The sequence below is a fragment of the Xenopus laevis genome, chromosome 6L (genome assembly GCF_017654675.1).
Source record: "Xenopus laevis strain J_2021 chromosome 6L, Xenopus_laevis_v10.1, whole genome shotgun sequence".
Classification (NCBI taxonomy): Eukaryota; Metazoa; Chordata; class Amphibia; order Anura; family Pipidae; genus Xenopus; species Xenopus laevis.
Genome location: NC_054381.1, coordinates 130,148,503 through 130,173,585, shown reverse-complemented (window position 1 = coordinate 130,173,585; position 25,083 = coordinate 130,148,503). Strand labels below are relative to the sequence as shown.

The window sequence follows — 25,083 nt, the reverse complement described above, 5'->3', positions numbered from 1 at the left end:
TAACTCAAAGCCATCAGTCTACCAAATAAAAATGATTCAAGGGTCAAATAAATGTTGATTTGGCCAGAAAACTCATATCAACGCATGTTCTGTCAATTCTTCAGCCAAACACAGTGACCAGAACCCTGAAAAATCCATTGATCATTTGTACAGTTTGGCTATTGTCTTTGGGCTACGCAGCCACTGATCTATTTATTCAGGACTGGAAGCAACTACTGCATTTATGTGTATTGGTTTTTTATTAAACATTTTTTGTGGCCTTTTTTTGTGGAGTAAGGGTTGAAAAAAATTACATCTGGCCCTGATGTTCAACCTTCTATAAGTGGTAAGGTATATATAAGGCATATATTTAGTGCTAAGGAGGGTGTTTAATAGTCACAATCTAGCCGGTATGCATTGAATGTGTCATTCACATTCTGGACTAAGAAGAAAAATCTGGACTAAGAAGAACAGAGCATGCTCAGTAGCCAACAGCCAAAGTAAATTCCTGAATGAGGGTGATGAGTGAGAGGAGAAGGAATCGTATGTCATTAAGGGGATGCTGCAGCCTTACTATATTAACCTGGAATTGCAGATATTTAAAGATTTCAAGAGGCTGTTCACTGATTACATTTTTGTGTGTGTGGGGGGGTTTACATGTCCTTTAAAGTTACACGACTTTAACGAAGGTTTCATATTTAGTTCGGCTCAGCACAGGATTTAGCTGAATACGGATTCTGCTAAAATTTCTGGAATTTGTCAGAATCCTGGGTTTGGTGCATCCCTAAAATTGTGCCTAAAAAAATCTTAAGATTTTCATTCCCACATACTGTTGCCAGGCAAATTGAGATGTTACTGTGAATGAAAGATGTGGGTTACATTGTCAGTCTGAGTAAACCTCTCAACTGCTCATGCACCAATTTTACCATGAGTAAATGTTGACACATTAGAAGAAAAGGAGAACTCACGGGTCTTAATGAAATAAGCAAAAATACTAATTTATGAGGTCAGTGGGTCTACCCTGCAACTTTTCTCAAGACCAACAAGCTGGTCTTGGAGAGGAACAAAATGTTGGCCTAATAAATTGGTATTTTTGCTTTTTTTAATGAGACCCTTGTGTCTTCCTTTTTTTCTGATACATATATATTAATACAGTAGAGTATTTTCATATTTGAGGTTATTTATCAAAGGTTGAATTTTAGTGCTATATTAGCTTTTTTAGACCTCCGATGAACTCACAACTCGAATGGTTTCTAATTTAAGAAAAAACTTGAATGCAAAAAACTCGAATCAGTGAAGTCAGGGTTAATAAACCCAAAAACTCGAATGAATCGAGTTTCCTGCTGGAAAAAAACTTGAGCGAGTTTTCGAGCGAAACCCACTGAAAAATACTCGATCATCACATCTTCAAGTGATTCAAGGGACCTCTGCCATTGACTCCTACATAACCTCGACAGGTTTTAGATGGTGTATTTTCGGAATCAAGCTATTTCCAGGGTTGAGGTATAATAAATCTCAAAAAATTTGAGTTTCGAAGTACCCAAAAAATGAATTGCAGATATCTTCTGCATTTGTATAGACACAATTTTCATAAATAAAGTAGGTTTTGGGCACTCCTTAGTTTTTTCCAGTGGTTTAAGGGTACAGGTATGGGATCCGTTATCCAGAAAGCTCTGAATTAATCCAAATAATGCAGATTTTTAAAAACTATAATTTTTTTTAAAGATTTTAATAATAAAACAGTACCTTGTAAATGATCCGTAATGGAAGCAAAACCAGCCTATTGGGCTTATTTAAAGGAGAACAAACCCTTGCTAATACAAACCCCTACCCTACATAGACCCCCCTCCCTGCTCCCCCCCAGCCTAGGTGGTACCTTTGGTAAATGCCCCTAACTCTTTACTTGCCCCTCGGTGCAGATTCAGGGCATCAGAGTTCATGGGCGCCATTTTATTCTTTTCGATAATCTTCGGGTCTTCGTCCGGTGCTTCAGCAATTTTCGCGACTTTCCCACATGAACAGTTGTTGCGAAACAAAAGGTTGCTCCAACTGCGCATGCGTTGTTACGCCGATCTATTCCCGAAGATTATCGAAGAGAAGAAGATGGCGCCTGTGAACCTCGAAGCCCTGAGTCTGCACCGAGGGGTAAGTAAAGAGTTAGGGGAATTTACCAAAGTTACTACCTAGGCTAGGGGGAGGGGGGTCTATGTAGGGTAGGTGTTTTTATTGGCAAGGTTTGGTTCTCCTTTAATGTTTACATGATTTTCTAGTAGAATTAAGGCATGAAGATGCAAATTACGGAAAGATCCATTATCCAGAAAACTCCAGGTCCTGAGAATTCTGGATAACAGGTCCCATACCTGTACATATATTGAACCCTTAGGCAAAAGTACACTTGGTAAAGCATGCCTAAATTTGCTCTTAAATGTGTTATTGCTGAAGAATAGGAATTGGCTGCTGCTCAGTACTGTCTGATAAATGAGCCACATTCTGTGAAACCCTCTCATTCTAAAGGGTTAAAATATTCCCTAATAAAGTTACCAAAGAATCCTATACAATGTACATTGCTATATATGAAAAAATATGACTTGGATGACGGGTACTTAACTTCATTGATTTTACCATTTCTGTTTTATTGTTCTTTATTGCCACAGGCTCCATGTTTAGTGAGTTAGAGGTCTGGCCGCCCAAGCAATTTTCTCTCTGTCCCTTGAGAAAATAAGAAATATTTCTGCAGTTTTATGGTGCTAACTGTATTCCCCCATGGCTCTATTGCATTGCCATGTTCCAGCACATAAACAAATCCATAAGTCTATTATGAAATGCCTTCCTTTTTATTCTGCAGAATTCCGGATTATATTGGTGCTTTATAAAACCAGCACAACAATCTCCTTTGCAGTCACTTGGGAGCGAGAGCTTTGCAAAGCTGATGTTGCAAACTTTCCAAGGGATTTTCAGAATGTAATTGCCCATACCAGATAAAATATATACATCTCTAACAGTCTTCCCAGGGTACTGGATTTAGGAGTCCTCTTGTTGAATACATTTCTTTAAAGGAGAACTAAACCCTAAAAATGAATTGCTAAAAATGCTATATTTCATATAGTGAACTTATTGCACCAGCCTAAAGTTTCAGCTTGTCAATAGCAGCAATGATCCAGGACTTCAAACTTGTCACAGGGGGTCACCATCCTGGAAAGTGTCTGTGACACTCACATGCTCAGTGGCCTCTGAGCAGCTGTTGAGAAACTAAGCTTAGGGGTCGTCATTAATTATCAAGCAGAAAATGAGATTTGTCTGTAATATAAACTGATGCTACAAGGCTGATTATAACATTCTGATGCTAATTGTGCTTGTTTCTATGCTGATGGAGATCAGATGGGCGGATGGAGATGCAGATATACTTTTTTTTTAACTTTGTATAAATAAAAATATTTTTTAACTTATTCTCTCTGGTCTTGTGAATCCGTTTGAGTGCCGGTCGGCCCTGCTTCTTCTTCACATTCCTTGCTGGTTTCTTTGCTGCCATGTAGTAATTATCTGTATTAATTACTAATCAGCCTTATATTGTGACATTTCAGTTCTATGGCGCATATTGTCGCCAGCGACCACTTCGCCAGGTGCAAATTCGTTACCATTACGCTAATTCACTAAAATACAACGTTGCGTCCTGGACTCCAAACGCTAGCGATACTTTTTCAGTGCGAGCATTTCATTGCGAAGATTCACTAGCGTTCGTTTATGCCTAACGAAAAGTTGCTAGTGATCTTACGCTAAGGTCACTTTGAATAGGGTGGGTACATTAAAGGGATACTGTCATGGGGAAAAAATTTTTTTCCAAAATGAATCAGTTAATAGTGCTGCTCCAGCAGAATTCTGCACTGAAATCCATTTCTCAAAAGAGCAAACAGATTTTTTTATGTTCAATTTTGAAATCTGACATGGGGCTAGACATATTGTGAATTTCCCAGCTGCCCCAAGTCATGTGACTTGTGCGCTGATAAACTTCAATCACTCTTTACTGCTGTACTGCAAATTGGAGTGATATCACCCCCTCCCTTTCCCCCCCCAGCAGCCAAACAAAAGAACAATGGGAAGGTAACCAGATAACAGCTCCCTAACACAAGATAACAGCTGTCTGGTAGATCTAAGAACAACACTCAATAGTAAAAACCCATGTCTCACTGACACACATTCAGTTACATTAAGAAGGAAAAACAGCAGCCTGCCAGAAAGAATTTCTGTCCTAAAGTGTAGGCACAAGTCACATGACATGGGGCAGCTGGGAAATTGAAAAAATGTCTAGCCCCATGTCAGATTTAAAAACTGAATATAAAAAAATCTATTTGCTCTTTTGAGAAATTGATTTCAGTGCAGAATTCTGCTGGAGTAGCACTATTAACTGATGCGTTTTGAAAAAAAACATGTTTTCCGATGACAGGATCCCTTTAAAGTTGTGTGGACGTCTTTATTAGAGATGTTGGTGCAAATGCTTGGAGTTGCCACTTTTTATTACGAATGTCCAAGGAACGTCCAGTAGACATGAGCCCACTGTAAAATGAATGTTCCATGGCCCTCAAATGTCTGGAGAAAAATGTTAGGGGGACTTCCCCGCTGGCAATCCCGCTTAAAAAAAGGAAAAGTCGCCAGCTTTTTTTCAACTTTAATGCATTTTCGGCAGACAGGATATAATGTAAGTGACATAAGATTAAAGAAAATCTAGCTTCATTTTAGCACTTCATCTGGTCTGAGGTGGCAAAGTCAACTCTGTTGAAAGGTAAAGTTCAGTAAAATCCAAACTTTAGTGAATTTGCGGAATAACGACCATTCGCCTGAGTGAAAAGTCACCTGGCAATATAGTGCAAATGCTAGCGACGGTCTCTTTCGCTAGCGATTTCTCATTTGCGCCTGTTAGTGAATTGGCAATGTCCCTGCAGATGTGATTTCTGGCAAAAAGTCACTAGCGTTAGCCACTTAGCCCTTTAATAAATCTGCCCGCATGTGTACTGAATATTGTGAGTGGGTCCCTAAGCTCAGTAAGTGACAGCAGCACAGAGCATGTGCAGAAAAGAAGATGGGGAGCTACTGGGGCATCTTTGGAGACACAGATCCTTACTCCTAAATGGCTGTGGTTGCCTTGGGCTGGTACAGAAGCCCAACTTCTTTAGTTAAGCTTTAGTTCTCCTTTAAACAGATTTCATTGAAGCCCAACTTTTTTATGTTTTTAAGGATAAGGCGCATTGGTAAAATGATACATGCTCGTCCTTTCCTTTTAACTTGACTTCATGTGTGGACATCAGTCGTCAATGCATTTTTCTTTCATGGCGATGCCCTGTTATTACAGCAATATTTTACCATGGCTCATTGCGATCACCCTTGATTTATGATACAAAAAAAAATAGACTTAACTGTATACATGCCTTAAACCTAAACATCTGTTGGTCATTAGATGTTTGCTCTTGTGCTTGCATAATGGGAAAATAACCTGCCTCCGATGACCTTTGCTGATGTATGTGGGTGTCCAGAACATAGGGGTGTTCTGATTGCTTATACACAGTGTTCCCACAGATCAGTTCTCTGTATTTTGAACATTTGGTTGATCTGGTTGATACTAAGATCTTTCATTTGTGGTTTGGTTATTATGCTTCAGTTCTTATTTGTCACGACGATGGTTTGAAATGATCGTCTGTGGTTGGGTTCTGCAGAATCTGTGCCACTAAATTCCGCAGTTGGTTTTCATAAAGATGCTTTGCCTTTATGGACAACATTTTGCCTGAAAAGTAGGATTGTGATCAGTATCCTTCACCAGTAGAAGAAAAATAAGATTGTGCAGGCATGGGATTATTTAGAAAGCTCCGAATTACAGAAAATCCATCTTCCATAGACTCAGTTTTATCCAAATAATCCACATTTTTAAAAAATAATTTCCTTTTTCTCTGTACAAATAAAACAGTAATTTGTACTTAATACCAACTAAGATATAATTAATCCTTATTGGAAGCAAAACAATCTCCTATTGGTTTTATTTAATGTTTAAATGATTTTTTAATAGACTTAACGTGTGGAGATCCAAATTATGGAAAGGCCCCTTATCCCGGAAAACCTCAGGTCCAGAGCATTCTGGATAACAGGTCCTAGGCCTGTACTATATACAGTTTCCACCAATCCTTTTTTAGAAGCTCTCCCTTGCTAAACAGATTATGCTAATTGGAGTAAGATTCCAGGGTAAATAACCAGAAACATTTTTGTACAGGGCATTTTGAATTGACAAAGCTGGATGACTACGGAAACTTCTTCAAGGAAAAAGAAAAATACAGTTGATTTTACTTATTACTATAGATCAGTGATCCCCAACCAATAACTCTTGAGCAACATATTGCTCTCCAACCACTTGGATGTTGCTCTCAGTGGCCTCAAAGCAGCTGCTTATTTTTGAATTTCAGGCTTGGAGGAAAGTTTTGGTTGCATAAAAACCAGATGTACTGCCAAACAGAGTCTACTGTAGGCTGCCAGTCCACATAGGGTCTACCAATAGCCAATCACAGCACTTATTTTACACCAACCAGGAACATTTTTCATGCTTGCTCCCCAACTCTTTTTACATCAGAATGTTGCTCATAGGTGAAAAAGGTTGGGGACCCCGCTATAGATATACCATGACCTGGATGAACGAGAACCTTGACAAACTCTCCCTTGATGATTTTTAACATTGTCCCCCAATTTTTAGAGGGCCATTCAGCTGAAAATGCTACTACACTCTCCCTGGTAGTGACTTTTACAAGAAAAACTCTGATCTGAGATATTTTACCTAATAAAATGAATTTAAATAAATTAATTAAAAATTCCAGGAATATGTTGCAATGTGATTTCCTTTTCTGAGGGCTGTAGAGTTTTGCAATAGTTAAATCGTGTCAAAATTGTTTTTCAGTCAAAACTCAAATTTTCCGGTTAAAATCTTTTTTTTTTTTTTAAAAAAACTTGAATTTGAATATTTTTTCACTGAAATCAGTTTGAGTATTTCTGTTTTTTACCCTGACTACACGGATTCAAGTCTTTTACATTCATGTTTTTTCTTAAATTAGAAATTCGAGTTGTGAGTTCATTCGAGGTCATGAAAATTCGACCTTTGATGAAGAGGATTTCAGAGGATTTTGCCTAAAAACTCTAATAATTTGAGCAATTCTAGTTTTTTCTCGTGGAAAACTTGATCAATTCGCGTTTTCAGGGTTTTGCAACTCAAACTTTTTTTTTCCATTTCAGTTTTTTCTTAAATAAGATACCATTTGCGAGTACATTTGAGGTATAAAAAATACTCTTAACATTCGACCTTTGATAAATAACCCCCTTAATTGTGAAATTTAGGGGTACAGAAAATTATCAGAGATAATGGAATGGAGATTTGTGTCTTTTAATGGCATTGTAAGGTAATCTACTGTTCCATTGATTTATGATTTGATTTGAGCAATTCGAGGTTTTAGCATTATTATATAATTATTTATATATTTATTATTATTGAGATTATAAACTCAGATCATGTTCACCTCCCCTGTATAATTCACATTTGCATATGCAAAATAGGATTCGGTTTAGGATTTGCCAATTCTGACAAAAGTGGATTCGATGCTCCCCTAATTCTGAGCATTAAACACAAGCAATAGCCACTTTTTCATACATTTCCAGGTATTTTTGATACTTTACAAATTTGCATCTAAGGGAGTTGTGCTTTCTAGCCTTTGAAAAAAAATATTACTCAGTTTTAGATTAGGATTTGTTGTTTGGGAACTGGCGGCCCTAACTTTCAAGACCGTCAGGTACTGAAAAATTGAAATTTCAGCTAAATACATGAGTGGAGTTCAGAGTCAGGATAAAGGATATTTTATATGCTTCTTTTTCTTAGAATCTTTTATTTTAGTTTTTTTAATAAAAAAATGTATTTCCAGCAAAATGGTGGTTTATGAGGCTCATCTTGGAAACAGGTGTATATTGTCTAATAAAACAGTGCTTCAATAACCTGGCTTCAAAGGCATACCTTTATTATAAATTTGTGAATGGTCTGCTCTCAAGTTACTTGTATTTAGATACACAGTACAAATAAGAGCACTTCCCCCAAATGACCCCCTAAGACTCCAGATAAGAATGCATCCAGCTAATGCATTCTGATGTCAAGGAATAACTTTTTTTAAGCTTTTTTTTTTTTAAATGACTAAGAAAAAAAACATGTTTTATAACACAAGGAACTTTGCATAGGAGTGAAACAATTAGGTCAATAAAGGCATGTACTGTTAATCGCCATTTTCTAACTACATTTTTAAGTTACATTTTGTTTTGTGTTTTTTTTTTTTTTAAATCAATTTATTACAGTCTCCGTTTTATAAAAATACTGTATCAGGGGAAGTGTGCTGGAGGCATAATTACTCAAAATAGTGGAGTTTAGCCAAATAACTTTAACCAGACATCAGCTCCTGGGAGATTAGACCCGAGAAAGTCTAAAGTGGGCTGCAGTGCAGGATAAATCTTTTCTGATATTCAAAACCTTAGATGGGTGAGTTTCATGGTAATAATTTATAGGCTTCTGCCATTACGATATTTTATTTTTTATGTTCCTAGGCATGGTTTTTATTTTAGACTTAAACTGGCCATACATGTCAAAGTCAGTATCAAACGGATAGTTTGTCCCTAGATTATTAGTCAAATTTTTATTTTGGGATTCACTTGCCCTTTAAAGAATTTGTTTTGATGTTTGAGTCTCTCTGACTAGGCCTGCATCAATACATAGATTCAGTCCTCGATCCAACGCAAAAATCGGACCTGCCCTAACAAAATCTGCCAAATTTTTGGCCTAATATCGGTCGGACAGACCCATTGGGTGGCACCATACACCGGGCGAAAAGCTGATTAATTGGTCTCGAAGGATATTGATACATGTATGACCACCTTAAATGAACAGTAACATCAAAAAAGAAAGTGTTTTAAAGTAATAAAAATGTAATGCAGTGTTGCCCTGCAATGGTAAAACTGCTGTGTTTGCTTCAGAAACACTACTATTGTTTATATAAATAAGCTGCTGTGTAGCAATTCAAAGGAGAAAAGACTCCGGTTACATAGCAGATAAGCTCTGTAGAACATAATGGTGTTAACAAGTTCCATATAGATGTTTCTCAGTTTCCACCATTGCTACACAGCAGCTTGTTTATATGAACTGTAGTAGTGTTTCTGAAGCAAACACATCAGTTTTACCAGTGCAGGGCAACAGCACATGATATTTTCAATACTTTAAAACACTTAAATTTTTTTGGTGTTACTGTTCCTTTAAGTCTTTACAGAATTGTTATTTGTATATGTGTTGCTATTGAAAGCAGTTTGTCTGTCCCTTTTGGTAATGCGCGGGCTGGCCCGATACCCGTGGGACCCGTGGTTTTACCTGCAGTTCGGGCCGACCTCACACCTGTGAGGGTGCGGGTCAAGCTCTTCCTCCTGCTCTCCCTGCTGCCACGTTCAACTGCCGACTTCCGGCTTTATAGCCAATCGCCTGCTCGTCCCGCCCCTTTCGTGTTGTCATCGGTGGGGCGTCGCGGGACTAGGTTAGGGTCGGGTGCGGGTCGGGAAAAACCCTATCTGCCCTGATGGCTCAGGCTATTGATACAATGTAATACAAGGCAGTTGATTAACAGACCTGTCTTTGCTGGGGAACTAAGACTTTTGCAACATTTTGAAAAAGTAACAACCAGGAGCTAAGCAAATGCTGCTTTCAATAGCAATTGTTTTAACAATAACTTTATTTTTATTTTTAATAAATTTATAATGGAAAGTTTTTTTAGAATTATGTTTTCTTTTATTAGGCAAATTATAATTTTTGAATTCACTTGCCCTTTGAAGACGTTGTTTTGATGTTTGAGTCTCTCTGTTAATTTTTTTTTTTTTTTATTTCCTTGACGTTTCTGTGATAAGCATAAATTAAATTGCAAAGCCTTAACCTGGGAATACACCCAGTGCAGGCTTTACATGGGGGGCTACCCAAAGCAGGGTGCTACCCAATCAGTGCAGATCTACAGATGTGCCGATAGCCTTTGCACTAGCGCCTATTGTCTAGAAGAGTGTTTTTTAGTTCCTATGTGTGTTTTATTTGACGTACAGAGGGGAATATTGGGGGTGGGGTGACATGGAACATGAGAATAGTATTAAAGATAAATCTGCTTGCCAAGTTAATGAAGGGATCAACATTGATAAAATGAGAATGGACAGAAAGGAAATGACAGTGGAATGATCAAAAAACCAGCGGAGGGTCTGAGATCAGAGTAAAATGTAGATTTGTGTTTTCACATTGTGAGGACTCAGTGCTTAATGAATCCAGACAGAAGTAGAAAAAGCTCAGAGTATAAAGGAAAACATCTGGGAAATCAATTGTGTTTCTAAGAAATCTTACTTGTTCTCCTTAACTCGTTTAATCCCCTTCAGTCTATCTTATCTATCTATCTTCTATATATCTCTCACTGTATGTTTCTATTTATATATCTATATTCTTGTATATCTCTCTCTGTATCTATATTCTATTTCTCTCTGTATCTATCTATATATTTATCTTCTATCTCTCTCTTATCTATCTTCTATATCTCTCTCTGTATCTATATCTTATTTATATCTCTCTCTCTCTGTTTCTATCTATCTATCTATCTATCTATCTATCTATCTATCTCTGTGTCTATATATCTCTGTATCTATCTTGCATATATCACTGTATCTATCTTGTATCTATCTCTGTATCTATCTTCTATATATCTCTGCATCTATCTCTGTATCTATCTTGTATATATCTCTCTATCTATCTTGTGTATATATATCTGTATCTATCTATATATCTATCTGTCTATCTATTATATCTCTCTCTCTGTATCTATGTATATGTTTATCTTCTATCTCTCTCTATTTTCTATAACTCTCTCTGCATCTATCTACTGTATATGTATCTATGTATTATATAGTGCATTTTTATGCAGTCAACTAATTGATTGATTGATCAACTTTTGATACTGATTTCTGTTCCTGGAAGTTTATTGTATCATACAAGCTGTGAAGTAGTGAAATCAAAATATACACAAATACATTAAATACATTTTATTGTATATGTATAGCTATTATTCAGTATGATGTTTTTATGTATTAAGAATGTGTTTTATTTAGGTTAAATAGTAATGGATGCTGTCAGATGAAAGACAATTGATAGAATTGCCCCTGATATTTTCATGCAATTGGAGTTGCCTCATTTTCCCAGCTGACACCAGCCTTTTTCTAAAAGAATGGTAGAAGTTCATCTCACATCAGTATTTTTTGTACTTAACTCCAGACTCTTATGGGGGAACGTAAATAATGGCGAATTTTGCACTCTTCAGAAGTGCTTGAAGGTGTCATCTTTTGGAGCAAACATAACGACTTTTTCAGTAAGAAGTTTTATTACATTGACTGCACAAACTTTAAAATTCGCAAATGGTCTTCCCCTGTCGGAAGTGGTCGCTAAACAGTTTCCGGGTTCACAAAAACTATAATAAATTCGCGCAAAGCAAAATTTGTTCGCGTTAAGGCATAACTTTTCGCATTGCGAATAGTTTTTCCGTTACCGTACCGCATTTTCCAGATAAAAAATAATCACTTAAACATTAATTAAACACCATAGGATTGCTTTGCCTCCAATAAGGACACATTTATATAATTTATATCTGACCTGGGATGAAATTCAAGGTACTGTTTTATTATTTCAGAGCAAAATGAAATCATTTTTTAAAAATTTTAATTATACAATGTAGTCTATGGGAGATGATCAACCTGTAATTTGGAGCTTTCTGGATAATTGGTTTCCAGATAACTGATCCCATACCTGTATATCTACTAGAGCTAAAGGCAATGATTTTCTTGGCCAGTTCACCATGGTCTTTTATTTTTTTTTTGAAACCTTACTGTCCTCTTGGTGGAGCCCAATGGCCACAAAGGACACCGTCTTTGAATCCATTGCTTTAAAACGTACATTTGTCACAAACTCAGGAATTTTCTTCTTGATTACCAGTGTTCTGAACACCACATGGGGTACCGTCCCCCAGAGAGTATGTATACATCCTAACAAGCAGCCTTTTGTGCCCCCTGTGTAGTCTGTGCCATTTGACATTGTCAGAAAATGTTTTCCTTGTTTTTTTGTGTTTTTAGATTGGTGTAACGGGGGAGTATTAAGTGGATGGGAATAGCAGCTGCTGGTCCTGTGCTGATAATGGCAGAAAAATTACTTGTTACTGTGCTTTGATTTTCTAGATACATCCCGCTGATGTTCTTGTCTGAAAACATCTTTAGTGAACTGTAGCAGTTCCTGAGACAACACTATCTACCAGACAGCTTATTGTCCTTTGCATAATGAAGTGGTAACTTCACTTACACTAAAGCTGGCCATAGACGCAAAGATCCGATCGTACAAATCATCGAACGATCGGACTTTCCCATCTCCCGACCTGCCACTTACCATTCCGATCAAATAAAGTACAAAAGAACAGATCAGCCGATGTTCTGCCCCTGTGACAGCAATCGTACGAAAGTTATGTCCGACAAAGCTAGTGACAGTCTCCCTCTGAAAATCGTATGATCGGCAATACACGCAGAGATATTACCCACAGCCGACAGAAATCTTTTAACCTGTCCGATTGACCAAACGACCGATCTCCGCCGGACGAAAAATGAGGGGACTCTCCACACACCATCCGAAAATCATCCGAATCCTCGATTCGTACGATCAGATCTTTGTGTCAATGGCCAGCTTAAGATAATTAACAATGTAACACTCTATTTGTAAAATTCATTGTATTTTACATTTTAAAATCTTGTACTAAGGAGTCAAACTATGTCAACATGTTTACACAATGTAATATCTGTTCGTAAAGTGCCATGTGGTTTTCTGTTGTCTCAAATATAGGGGCAAATTTACTAACGGTCCCTGATGTAAATTCGCTAGCGACGTTGACAGACTCTAGTGGTGCTTTGCACCCTTACGCCAGACGAAGTTGCGCTCTTGCGAAGGGACGTAACTACACTAATTCACTAAGTTATGGATTTTACTGAACGTACTTGCGCCAGACTTTACTTCGCCAGCTCAGACCAGGAGTTTCTCTAAAAATAGTCCCAAAAAACACTGGCGTCTTTTACTTTTTTCAGGGTGATAGGCTGAAAAAGATCATAATTTTTTTTTTGGGGTACCCTCCCTCCGCCATACATCTGAAGTATGGCACCGAAACTATACACTGGACACGTGTAGGGCATTATAACAACTCTATTTTATTTTATTAAGGTTTCCTGGGCTTGTGTAGTGTAATGTATTTGCTGCAGCATATACGTCAATTTTACTTTAACTTCCCGCCGTATGCAAATTAGGCATCGCTAGCGTAACTTCGCTTTTCTTGACGAATTAACTTTGCTATCTTTTGGCTCCCTGGACACAACTTCAGATTTTAGTGAATTTGCGCTGCCCTGGCGAATCTACGCCTGGCGAAGTGAGCGAAGCTGGCGCAACTTCAGAGCTAAGTAAATTTTAAAGTAAATTTGCCCCATAGGCTCTATAATCCCCAAAGCTCTGAAATACATCATTGAATTTCCCATAGTATACTCTTTAAACAAATTAATTTTGACTGTTTTTAATAATAAGGCAGTATCTTGCCCTTGTTAATGTTTCCTAAGCATATATACTTGCTATATATGTTTTATGTTTCAGTGTTATTACTATCCTTAAAGGGGTGGCTCATATTTGAGTTAACTTTTAGTATGTGATAGGTTGGCTAATTCTAAGCAACCTTTCATTTGGTCTTAATTTTTTCTTCATTATAGTTATTGCATGATTTGCTTTATTCTTCTGACTCTTTCCATCTTTCAAACGGGGGTCACTAATCTCATCTAAAAAAACAAATGATCTGTAAGGCTACAAATGTATTGTTATTGCTACTTTTTATTACTCATGTTTATATCCAGGCCCTCTCCTATTCATATTCCTGTCTCTTATTGAAATCAGCGCATGGTTGCTGGATTAATTTGGACCCTAGCAACCAGATTGCTGAAATTGCAAACTAGAGAATTTCTTAATAAAAAGCTAAATAACTCACTAAAAAAACACAAATAGTAAAAAATGAAAACCAACTGCAGATTGTCTCAGAATATCACTCTCTACATCATAGTAAAAGTTAACTCAAAGGTGAACAACCCTTTTAACAAATATTGTTTATTATTATGTCTTGAGACAAATTGCAATTCTTAATTTTTTTTGTGGTTTTTCAGTCTTTTTTTTTGATCAGCAGCTCTCACATTTGGTATTTCAGCATCTGGTTGCTGTGGTCTTATTTACCCTAGCAACTAGTCAGTGGTTTGAAGGACAGACTGGAATATGAATACAAGAGGGCCTAAATGGGAAGCTAAGTAATACAAATGAGCAATAGAAACTGTAGCCTCACAGAGAAATAGTTTTTTGGCTGCTGATGTTATTGACTCTCATTTAAAACCTGGAAAGAGGCAGAAGAGGAAGACAAATCCTTAAAAAAACTATAAATAATGAAAACCAACTAAATTGCTAGGAATACGACATACTATAACTTTCCAAAAGTTGAACCAGTCCTTTCATTGGTCTGTCCACAAGTATTCATGAAAAACTGTCAGTCACTTAATGTGATGCTGGTATTTTGTGGGTGCCTGAACTTTTAGCTGAACCCTAACAATTGGTCCTTGTTTAAGACTTACACAATTATTGCAGCTTTCTATCACAATAAACTTTTTAACCGAGTAATCCACTGTTACAGAAGCGGTGGACTAAGCCATTGTACTTGCTGTGAGTGTACTAAATTATTATTTACGCCATGCATTTAATTTTAACAGGCGTGGATAAAAATAATCTTACTGCAAATAGTGGCTAGTGCTTGTCTTATACATTTAGTATGACTAAGCCCGTAAATCATGATGATTCATGTCACTTATCCATATTCTTTTCTCCTACAGCTATGCAATGTCAGGCTTAAGTAACATACACTTGTAAATGTCGATTTTAATAGATTTGATTTAAAAAGAGTTATATTTGTAAGTTAATTTTAAGCAATCTATCAAAACTATGCAAACAATGTAATGACCATTCTGTTTCTGCCATAAGGTTTTTCAGCCTCTTAAGACTGAATTCTAATGCAGTGCATTATGGGGTCTCCTTTAACCCTTTCACCACTTCCATGTATATTTAATTCACTGTGCCATTTGTGCTGTGCGGCATGGTGAGAACTTATCCTCAGGTAGCAAAAAGCCACCACTGAAACTTTAAGGGCAGAGACGCACGCTCAGATTTGGGGGGATTGTCGCCCCGGCGATAAATCGCCTCTTCTTTTGGACGACTAAACTCCCCGAACTGAACTGCCTCCCGCTGGCTAGAATCTAAATCGCTGGCGGGATGGCACTCGGAGAGATTCATTTTCCGAAGTCGCCCGAAGTTTCCTCGTGACGCAACCTCGAAGCACACCGATTGCCATCCCGCCGGCGATTTACAGTCTAGCCAGCGAGAGGCAGTTCGGGGAGATTAGTCGCCCCGAAGAAGAGGAGATTTGACGCTGGGCGACTAATCTCTCCGAATCTGATCGTGTGTCTCTGCCCTAAGAGCCACCTTTCTGTTTTTTTACACCTGAATTTTGAGCGTTCTAGTATAGAAAGGACAGTTGCATTCTCTATACTTCTGATCCTGTCCCCCCCCCTACATCCCTGTTTAAGTGCTTGATGTAAAGTGGCGGCAGACCCAGAAGTGCCCCTAATCTGTTTAGTCTACACAAATTTATTTACTTCACAATTGTGTTTCTGAACATTGGTGCTGCCTAGAATTAGATTAGAAATAGAATTTTGGAGACCCATATTTTATTGTTCATATTGCCCTCCACATAAGGGAGTTCAGGTTAGTAACTCATTGCTGTGTAGCCCCCCCCCCCCCAGGTCCTAACGGCTAAGTAGAATAAGGCAATAATAAAAAATATAAAAACCCTGAAACTAAATTGTATACCTGGCCATGTCCCCACTCAGACCCAGCCATCTTCATCTCCAACCCTGCTCATGATCTGCTCAAATCCCACCCACATCTCACACTTGCCCACCCTTTTTTGGGCAGCATGGGGTTTGTATTTCACATGGCCCATGGGCTATGTGTGTTATGGTTTTGGAGAAGAAAAAGATTTCTAGAAAAGGAGGGTGAATCTAGATCACGGCCAAAAATTGCTGTTGGAGTGGCTTTAAGTAAGAATGTTTATCATTATCATTGTGTATGTTGCCAACATATTACTTTTCAAAGTTGTTTGTAGCCTTTAATTTATGCATTTTTGGTACTGTATCAGATTTCACCATAGATAGTTGGTGCAGACAGTGCTAAATGGCAAGACCTAGACCAGGGGTGTCCAAAAGGTAGATCGGGATCTACCAGTAGATCTTTAGCTGGTGATCAGTAGAGCTCAAGACACTGTCAACAATCAGTTTGTCTAAATCACGCTCCTATTTCATGCTTTTCATTCAGATATTTAAGTTAAGGTTACATAAGAAATAGTTGTTTGCTAACAATGCTTTTATGGATGTAGATCATAATGGGAAATCATGTAAAAAAAAAAAATAAAAAAAAAGTAGAAAATAGACCTTGCATTAGTAAGGTATGTGTATTCCTGAGATAGACTGATTAGTAATTAGCCCTGCAATATAAAGATTAGTGCATTGGCAAACAAATAAGGGTGCTTTGTCACCAGGCAGTTAATGGCATTGCAGGAAAGCAATAAAACCTTCTGAACTTCTCTCCAAGGTAAGGCAATAATCTGTAAAGACAGGTGCACTTCTGGGTCAGTCGATTGTAGCTCACTAACACAGCAGTGATTATTTCCAACAGTCACCAAACTTGCAAGTCAAGGCCATTGGGGTACAATAACAGTACAGGTATGGGGTCTAATATCCAGAAACCCGTTCTCCAGAAAGCTCTGAATTACAGAACGACCATCTCCCACAGACTAAATTTTATCCAAATAATCCACATATTAAAAAAACGATTTAATTTCTTCAATATTGCTTCAATATTGAAGCAGTATCTTGTACTTGATCCCAACTAAGAAATAATTAATGCATATTGGAAGCAAAACCAGCCTATTGGGTTTATTAAATGTTTACATGATTTTGCAGTAGACTTAAGATATGAAGATCCAGACAGGCCCAGATTTGTGGAAAGGCCCTGGCCTAGGTGGCAGGATTTTAGGGGGCAGCATTCTGCCCAACCACACCCACATTGGTTAAAAAACTCTGGGGATACGCAGGAAATACAATCATTTTTTTAAAATTTCCTGTGTGCCATTACCCAATGCTCTGGTCCCAATGATGGAAAATTTGCATGCAAAAGGGGAGGGGACAGGGGCGACGAACGGCAGTGAGCCTAGGGGCTCCCGCAATGTAAATCTGGCCCTGGATCCATATAACAGAAAGATCTGTTTACAGGAAAACTCCAGGTTCCGATCATTCTGAATAACTGTAACATTGCAAAGCCAAAAATTACACAATATTTCTCATATGTAAGATAAGAGCAAGATGACTCACATAATGTTTATAAGCAGCATTCTAATTGGTGTATTCTCTACCATCTGTAATTAAGCTTTTGCTCATTAATTTAGAGAATTAGAGAGTGCAGCTTTATGTAGGGGTTTAGCTTCCTTTTAAAGGGATGAGATGGCTACCATAATGTATGTTGAATAGAGCAATTAGCAGGTATAGCAGTTCATCTCCCTTATGTAATGTAATACAAAATTCAAATTTTTTAGGTTCAGAATCACATCAGTTGTGCAGTTCCCATTGAAGTTAATGGAAAGCAACAGGCATGGCTGCTGAATGCTCTTTCAGATGCATTTTTTTCCTTGTGTGTATCTTTTCCATTCGCAATTTATGTCCGGTCAATTGACAATTAAAAGCAGGTTTTATTAGTGAAAAGCCCTTAAAACAGTAAAGCTTTAAACTTTATCCCTAAAAAAACGACAACGAAGAATAGTATGGAAGAAACTCTATGCATGCACCAGCCAGCCGTTTAACCGGCCCCGTTATTTGGCAAAAACTTGCGGATTCCCACCCTTCCTGGCTAGTTTTTTTTTTTTTCCTGGAGTTTATTCTGGCAAAGCCTGCAGTGCCTTTGAAGTTGGGTGGTTCAAATTTCTGCGGTTTGAATGTTCCGTAATAATTCCTTTTAAAACCTGAAAACAAATTATAAAAGTATAACAGAATAGGCAGCTGTGTTGTTACAAAGCACAGTCCCAAGCTTTGGTATATGACAAATAATTTAAACAATCTTGCTTGGATATAAAAATAAATTCTTTGTGTAAAAAAAAAAAAAAAAAAAGGTTTATAAATGAAGACCAGGGACTGAAAACTTATTTCTGGTCTTACTGATTAAACAGCTCTTTTCAGGGTCCAAACTGGGCAGTGTCCCAAGCAATTAGGAGCAGTTGGCAACTATAATCTAGGAGAACAACATGATTTCCCCTTATGAAAATATCTTTGAGTAACTGGGACTTAGGAACATGCACGTTTTACAACAGAAGTGATTAAACATTACAATGCTTTAAGCTGGACAGATTCACTCATTTGGCCACCCACTTGCAGGGCCAGATCAGGTTGATTTGAGCTTTTTATTGATATAATTGGTCAATGATCTGATCATATATTGGGGGCTATGCTGTTCCAGTGGGTAAAGACCACAGCAAGGTGCCAATGGGGTCCTTGTCTGATGACATTTTCAAACCTGTCAGATATCAGACAGGGAGAACCCCTAAACATGCAGACAAACTAAAAAGGGCCAAATTGTCAGCTTAAAGGAAAACTAAACCCCCAAAATGAATACTTAAGCAACAGATAGTTTGTGGCAGATTAAAGAATCTTACTAAACTGGAGTATCTACTGTATTTAAGTAAATATTGCCCTTTTACATCTATTGCATCTGCCCACCATTTTGTGATGGTCTGTGTGCTGCCTCAGAGATCACCTGACCAGAAATACTGCAGCTCTGGCTGTGGAAGAAGTGTGGAAGCAAAAGACAGAACTCTGTCTATTAATTGGCTCATGTGACCTAACATGAATAGTTTGTTTGGTGTGTTTGTGTGCACCGTGAATCCTACGATCCCATGGGGCATCCCTTATTTTTTAAAATGGCAATTTTCTTTTTAGGATCACAATGGCACATACTACTACAAAAGTATATTATTATGAAAATGGTTTATTTACATGAAGCAGGGTTTTACATATGAGCTGTTTTATGCAATATCTATTTATAGAGACCTACTTGTTCCTTTAAGGAGGTTGTTCAACTATGAAAACCAATAGAAAAGTTGCTTAGAATTGGCCATTATAAAAGTTCACCATCGCTTTAAATCTGCTTGTGTATGGCCAGATTTATGAAGAGCCCTTGATTGAAGGTAAACAGGTCTGGCTGTTAATCATATGCAGTATAATATGAGAGTGGTGCTTCTAAGATGGAGGCAATGAATCTGTTCCATTAGTTTGGGGATTTAGCAGGTTCCTCCACACTGTTTTTGTCTCCATGTTATTAAGAGGAACCCACGATGGCCCTTGTTAACGTGAGCTCAAATCTCTGTTCAGTCAGGATTGTATCTTTAAGGAAATTAAATGGACCACATCTAAACGGCACTTTATCGAAACCTGTGTTGTGGATTAAGGAATTTGAATGCACAATTGAAAGCAGCTTTTATGACTATGTGCGGTTTTGAAGTTGGCAGAAAGTAAGCAATAAGCTTTTTTTTCTTTTCTTCTGGGGGTGGGGTAGTAAACTACAAGCTTCAATACACAGAGGGTTTTTAAATATCCTAAGCAAAGTAAATGTAGATAAAAAAAGTACAAAGCTTGTTGGGATCCTGAGCCAGAAATTCTTGCACACATTTAAGATAAATCACTAAAGCTGGTTGCGGAACTAATCTGGCTTTGCCATAGTGACAGGGAGAATTGTTGTTCATTATTTTTTTACTGGAACATGATGTCATAGGCACAGAGCACACTGAAACAATCTGTTGCTTTATGGCCAAGCATATTAATTGCACATCGTGGAAGCCTCAGGGGCCCCTTTTCTTCCTGAACATGTCTTTTACATCTGCAAAGATAAATAAGCACCAAGATATCAAATGCTGGTGTGAAAACTGTTTACATGATAAGCCTGATAGAGCCATCACTCAGAACCACTTGTGGAATGTACCACTTATTCACTGACTCGTTTTTTTTTTTTTTCATAGACTTATCTAAAGCAAGCACAGATAGATGGCTCTACATTTTCTTTTGAAGGTTAAGAGAGACACAAACGGTTTAATTTGGGGGTTGCCAGCAATAAATAACTCAAATACTTTTTAATGAATGACTTCATTTTTTTATTTTCCTCTACTTCGGATTCGGCTGAATCCTTCTGGCCGGCAGTCATTGGGTGACTTTTTGTCACAAAACAGGGAAGTAAAAAATGTTTCCCCTTCCCATCCCTAATTTACACATGCAAATTAGGATTCAGTTCAATATTCGGCCAGATCTTTCATGAAGGATTCGGGGGTTCGACCGAATCCAAAGTAGTGGATTCGGTGCATCCCTAATTATAATCAAATAAATACACATTTTTAAAACAATTATTTACATTTACTCTGTAATAATAATACTGTACCTTGTGCTTGTTCCAAACTAAGATATAATTAATCCTTATTGGAAGCAAAACCAGCCTATTGGGTTTATTTAATGTTTACATGATTTTCTAGAAAACTTAAGATATGAAGATTTTTAAATGGTAGCATGTATGTATGTCTACTCCTGAAAGACAAAAATGCATGTATAATCACAAAAAAAAATTTTTTTACACTGTGGTCTTAACACATTAAAGCCCCAGTCCAAGGGTTGCTGTGAATTCAAATGCCCAGATGCTTGTACGAAACCTAGTGGTAATGAATGCAGTAGCAAAAATAATTATAAAGTTAAAATTGCTTATTAGGATGTACCAGGTGGGCACTTACTTACCCATGAGTAAGTGGCCACTTGGCACGAAACGCGTTAGACTATGTCCTAATAAACAATTTTTAACTTTTTAACTATTTTTGCTACTGCATTCATTACCACTAGGTCCCGTTAACGTATCTCGGTATTTAAGGTATGAAAACTAATTACGGAAAAATCCATTATCCAGAAAACCCCAGGTCCAGAGCATTCTGGGTAACGGCTTCCATACCTGTATTATACTTTATATAGCACCAACAAGTTCTCAGAATCAGTACGCTATAACATATAATTGTTCATTATTCACAATAATTCCTAACCCCACAGGAGCCTATGAGGAAACGGATATATGGAAGAAACCCATACAGACACTGGGAGAACATGCAAAGTCCTTGCAGATAATGCACTTGTAACATGTACATCTACTTTGCTGCCAGACTACACTGGTCTAAATGCATCACTGTTCTGGATATCAAAACACTGCTCTCTGTTTTTGGATTTTGAGTGTTGTGTGACAGACTGCAACAGCTATCTTATAATCAGTGTATTGACAGCCAAAATGGCAGGAAAATATAGAGTTTATAATACAATATATATTGAGGCCTTTTCTCCCGTGGGACTCAAGTAATAAAGGAGTCACTCAGGCACAGTATGCTCGGTGACCAGTCAATGAGCTACAGTAGCCAGGGTTGCAGGTAGGGTTGCCTATAGGTTTCCTATAGATTTATCTTTTTTCCCTATTAATAACATTGGGATCAACCATAATTTTTACTGACAAGGCCGTTAAAATCAAGTCACAACATATGAAACATGGAAATATTGCAGGGGTTTGCTAGAAGTGCAGTAGGCATTTTTTAATTGTGCACTCATTTGATGGATTGATATATTAATTTAACTACATTTTAAGATAGGAAAATCACTTGTCATCACTTTTCCTAACAATGTTAAATGCTTTGCTTGGTTGTTTTTACTGTTCCCTGCTAAAACTGGTACAGGTATAGGATCCATTATCCGGAAACCCGTTTTCCAGAAAGCTCAGAATTACGGAAGTAGACTCCATTATGATTACATAATACAGATTTTTAAAAAGTATTTCCTTTTTCCTTGTACTAATGAAACAGTATCTTGTACTTCTTCCCAGCTAAAATATAATTAATCCTTATCGGATGCACAATAATCCTACTGGGTTTAATGTTTAATTGATGTTTTAGTAAACTTAAGTTATGGAGATCCAAATTACAGAAAGATCTCTTATCTGGAAAAACCCAGGTCCCGAGCATTCTGGATAATGTACCTGTACATTGTATAGCTTTGGAAGTAATAGCCGTATCATCTACAATGTACATCATGAGGATGGAAGAAGCACTTTCTGGCACCTTACTGGACAGCATATCTTTTAAAAAGAAGACACGCAGACTTCACAAATAAATTTACCAGATTGTGATGATTAGCATGCACGTTTAATTCAGTCTCAGGGCAGTGTGGCTCCTAAATTAAGCATATGACCGAATAACTTTCTTGGCCTGCCAGACCTGGGTTTTACAGCAACTGTGCCTGTGGCCTTCCATTTCCTGATTACATTCCTTACAGTTGAAACTGACCGTTTAAACCTCTGAGATAGCTTTTTGTAGCCTTCCCCTAAACCATGAAACTGAACAATCTTTGTTTTCAGATCTTTTGAGAGTTGCTTTAAGGATCCCATGTCACTCTTCAGAGGAGAGTCAAACAGAAGCAAAACTTGCAATTGACCACCTTAAATACCTTTTCTCGTGACTGCACACACCTGTCTATGAAGTTCAAGGCTTAACAAGCGAATCCAACCACTTGGTGTAATCAGTACTGAGCAGTTACATGCATTCAAATTAGCAAAATTACAAGGGTACCCACATTTTTGCACAGCCAGTTTTTCACATTTGATTTAATTTCATACAACTAAATACTACTTCACTAAAAATCTTTACTCAGAAAACACCCCAGAAAACACCCCAGTACTAAGATGTTCCTGGGAAATGAAAGACATACCACTGTTATCTTTTTTGTTGAAAGTGGAGTAAATTATTATGCAGGCTGAGAGGGGTTCCCAAACTAAACTGAAGCAATTACATCAGTTTTACCAGTGCTGGGCAACAGTACATAATATTTTTATTGCTTTAAACACTCTAATTTTTTGATGTTGCTGTTCCTCTAATTGTTACCGTGTTACTCTTATAATTTGACTTACTCTTTAAAGTATTTAGAGATACTGCTCTCTAAAGAGATAATAGATACTGCTCTCAATACACATATAACTAAAACTGTCTTTCTCCGACAGATACCTGTGCCCAATGCTTAAAACGTTCTATGTCCAGCTGACAGTGGGTAACAATGAGTTCTATGGAGAAGGGAAAACCCGCCAGGCAGCAAGACACAGTGCAGCATTAAAAGCCCTACATGCGCTGAGGAATGAACCTATCCCCGAGCGATCATCTTTGGTACGTCACATCAGCCTGTTAAATCAGGAAATGTCCGGCAATATATGGCATTATTTGTAAAAATTTTGTTTTGGCAGTTCCAGTGGGCTGCATCCCTTATACTAAAATATGTTATAATATGTTATTGATGTATGTATTTGTTCGGTGAATTTTGTTTATGGAATGAAAAAAAAGTCTCCCTCCTATGCCTGTGAAGATGTGAACAGCGGGTACTACAGAGAAAAAAGACAAGCTAGTACTTCTAATGTGCTATTTAGCTACTCCTTAGGTGCATTTTAGTTATAGGATCTATAGTTAGTCTTTGGATATATATGCGTAGTAGTATTTAGGGATGTGCGGAATATTTCACAGAGAAAAAAATACCAATATAATGGATAGTTTAAAAAAAAATGTAACGCGATTTGACACCTATTGACTTCAATGTGTTTGGCGACTTTTTTTCCGTTTTGCAATTTTTTGACGAAACGAGACAGATTCGCCCATCACTGGTAGTATGTTTACCAAGAGCTCCGTGATAAGCCAGGCAACACAATTAAGCTCTGACTCTCCAAATATGTTGTGTCTCCAAATTCATTGTTAAAAAGAAAGACTTACACTCGCACACCCTGGCCGTCCAGACTTCAGCGACTCCCAGGTGCTCGATGCTAGAGGGAATGGGCAACCTCAGAAACAACGTAGGAACAAGACACACCGGCACAGCATGGGTGAGTTCAGCAGGTTAAACCTTGCTCGTTTATTGCGGATGCAACGTTTCGGGGCGTGACCCCTTTCTCAAGCATGCTTGAACTCACCTATGCTGTGCCGGTGTGTCTTGTTCCAAATTCATTGTTGACACTAAGCAGATTTATGAACCTTCAAGGCTCAGGTTCTTGCAAGAAAACTCGAATCAAGTTCGAACGGAACTCGAATCGAGATTTTCCTCCAAAAAAAACCTTGAATGCCAGGAAGTCTATTAACATCTTCAAATGGGTCAGTGGACCTCTGCCATTGACTTCTACATGAACTCGGCAGGTTTTAGCTGGCATGCTATCAAAACTCGTTGTTCCCAGGGTCAAGGTGTGATAAATCTTGAATTCGAGTTTGGATTTTTCCGGACTCAAATTTGAGTGTTTTGACCAAAAATTCAACTCGAAAATCCAAATTCGAATTTACCATTCGAACCTTAATAAATCTGCCCCTCAGTGTAGTAAAGTGGTATATGCAGATGTAAAAGTACTTCTACTAGGCCTTATTAGACCATTGTGTTTCTTTGTGCTGTTCTTCTTCCTCATCCTGTACAATGTATCCTTGTAAAAATGTTTTGGATGTGAAATGCATAAAAAGCTGAGGTTGTGATCCTTCTTCAAAGGTGGTTGGTCTTGTTTTTGATAACAATGTTGATATGGTATATCAATAGGATAATCCCATTTTAAGAATATTGTCACTTAGTGGCTATTTTGCTGCAGTGTAATGTCAACTTTAGCTCGTAGGCTGTAAGGGTAGTTTCACTGTACTGGGTCAAACTTCAAAATCATTTCAGGTGCCACTAAGCATTATAGGCCACCTGAAAAGTTTTAGGCCTCGGCTTTATGAGTTAAGGCTTTGGCTCAATATTAGTCAGGCAACCAAT

General features: G+C 37.7%; 1 protein-coding gene across 8 annotated transcripts in view; it reads left to right on the top strand.

The window, feature by feature from the left end:
- The window catches only part of stau2.L (staufen double-stranded RNA binding protein 2 L homeolog), a 144,383-nt gene that overhangs the window by 27,630 nt on the left and 91,670 nt on the right, over window positions 1-25,083 (top strand). For all 8 annotated transcript variants that reach the window (XM_041565484.1, XM_041565488.1, XM_041565487.1 and 5 more), the window contains 1 exon segment: window positions 23,315-23,474. In XM_041565484.1, coding sequence (XP_041421418.1) covers window positions 23,315-23,474 — 160 coding nt within the window.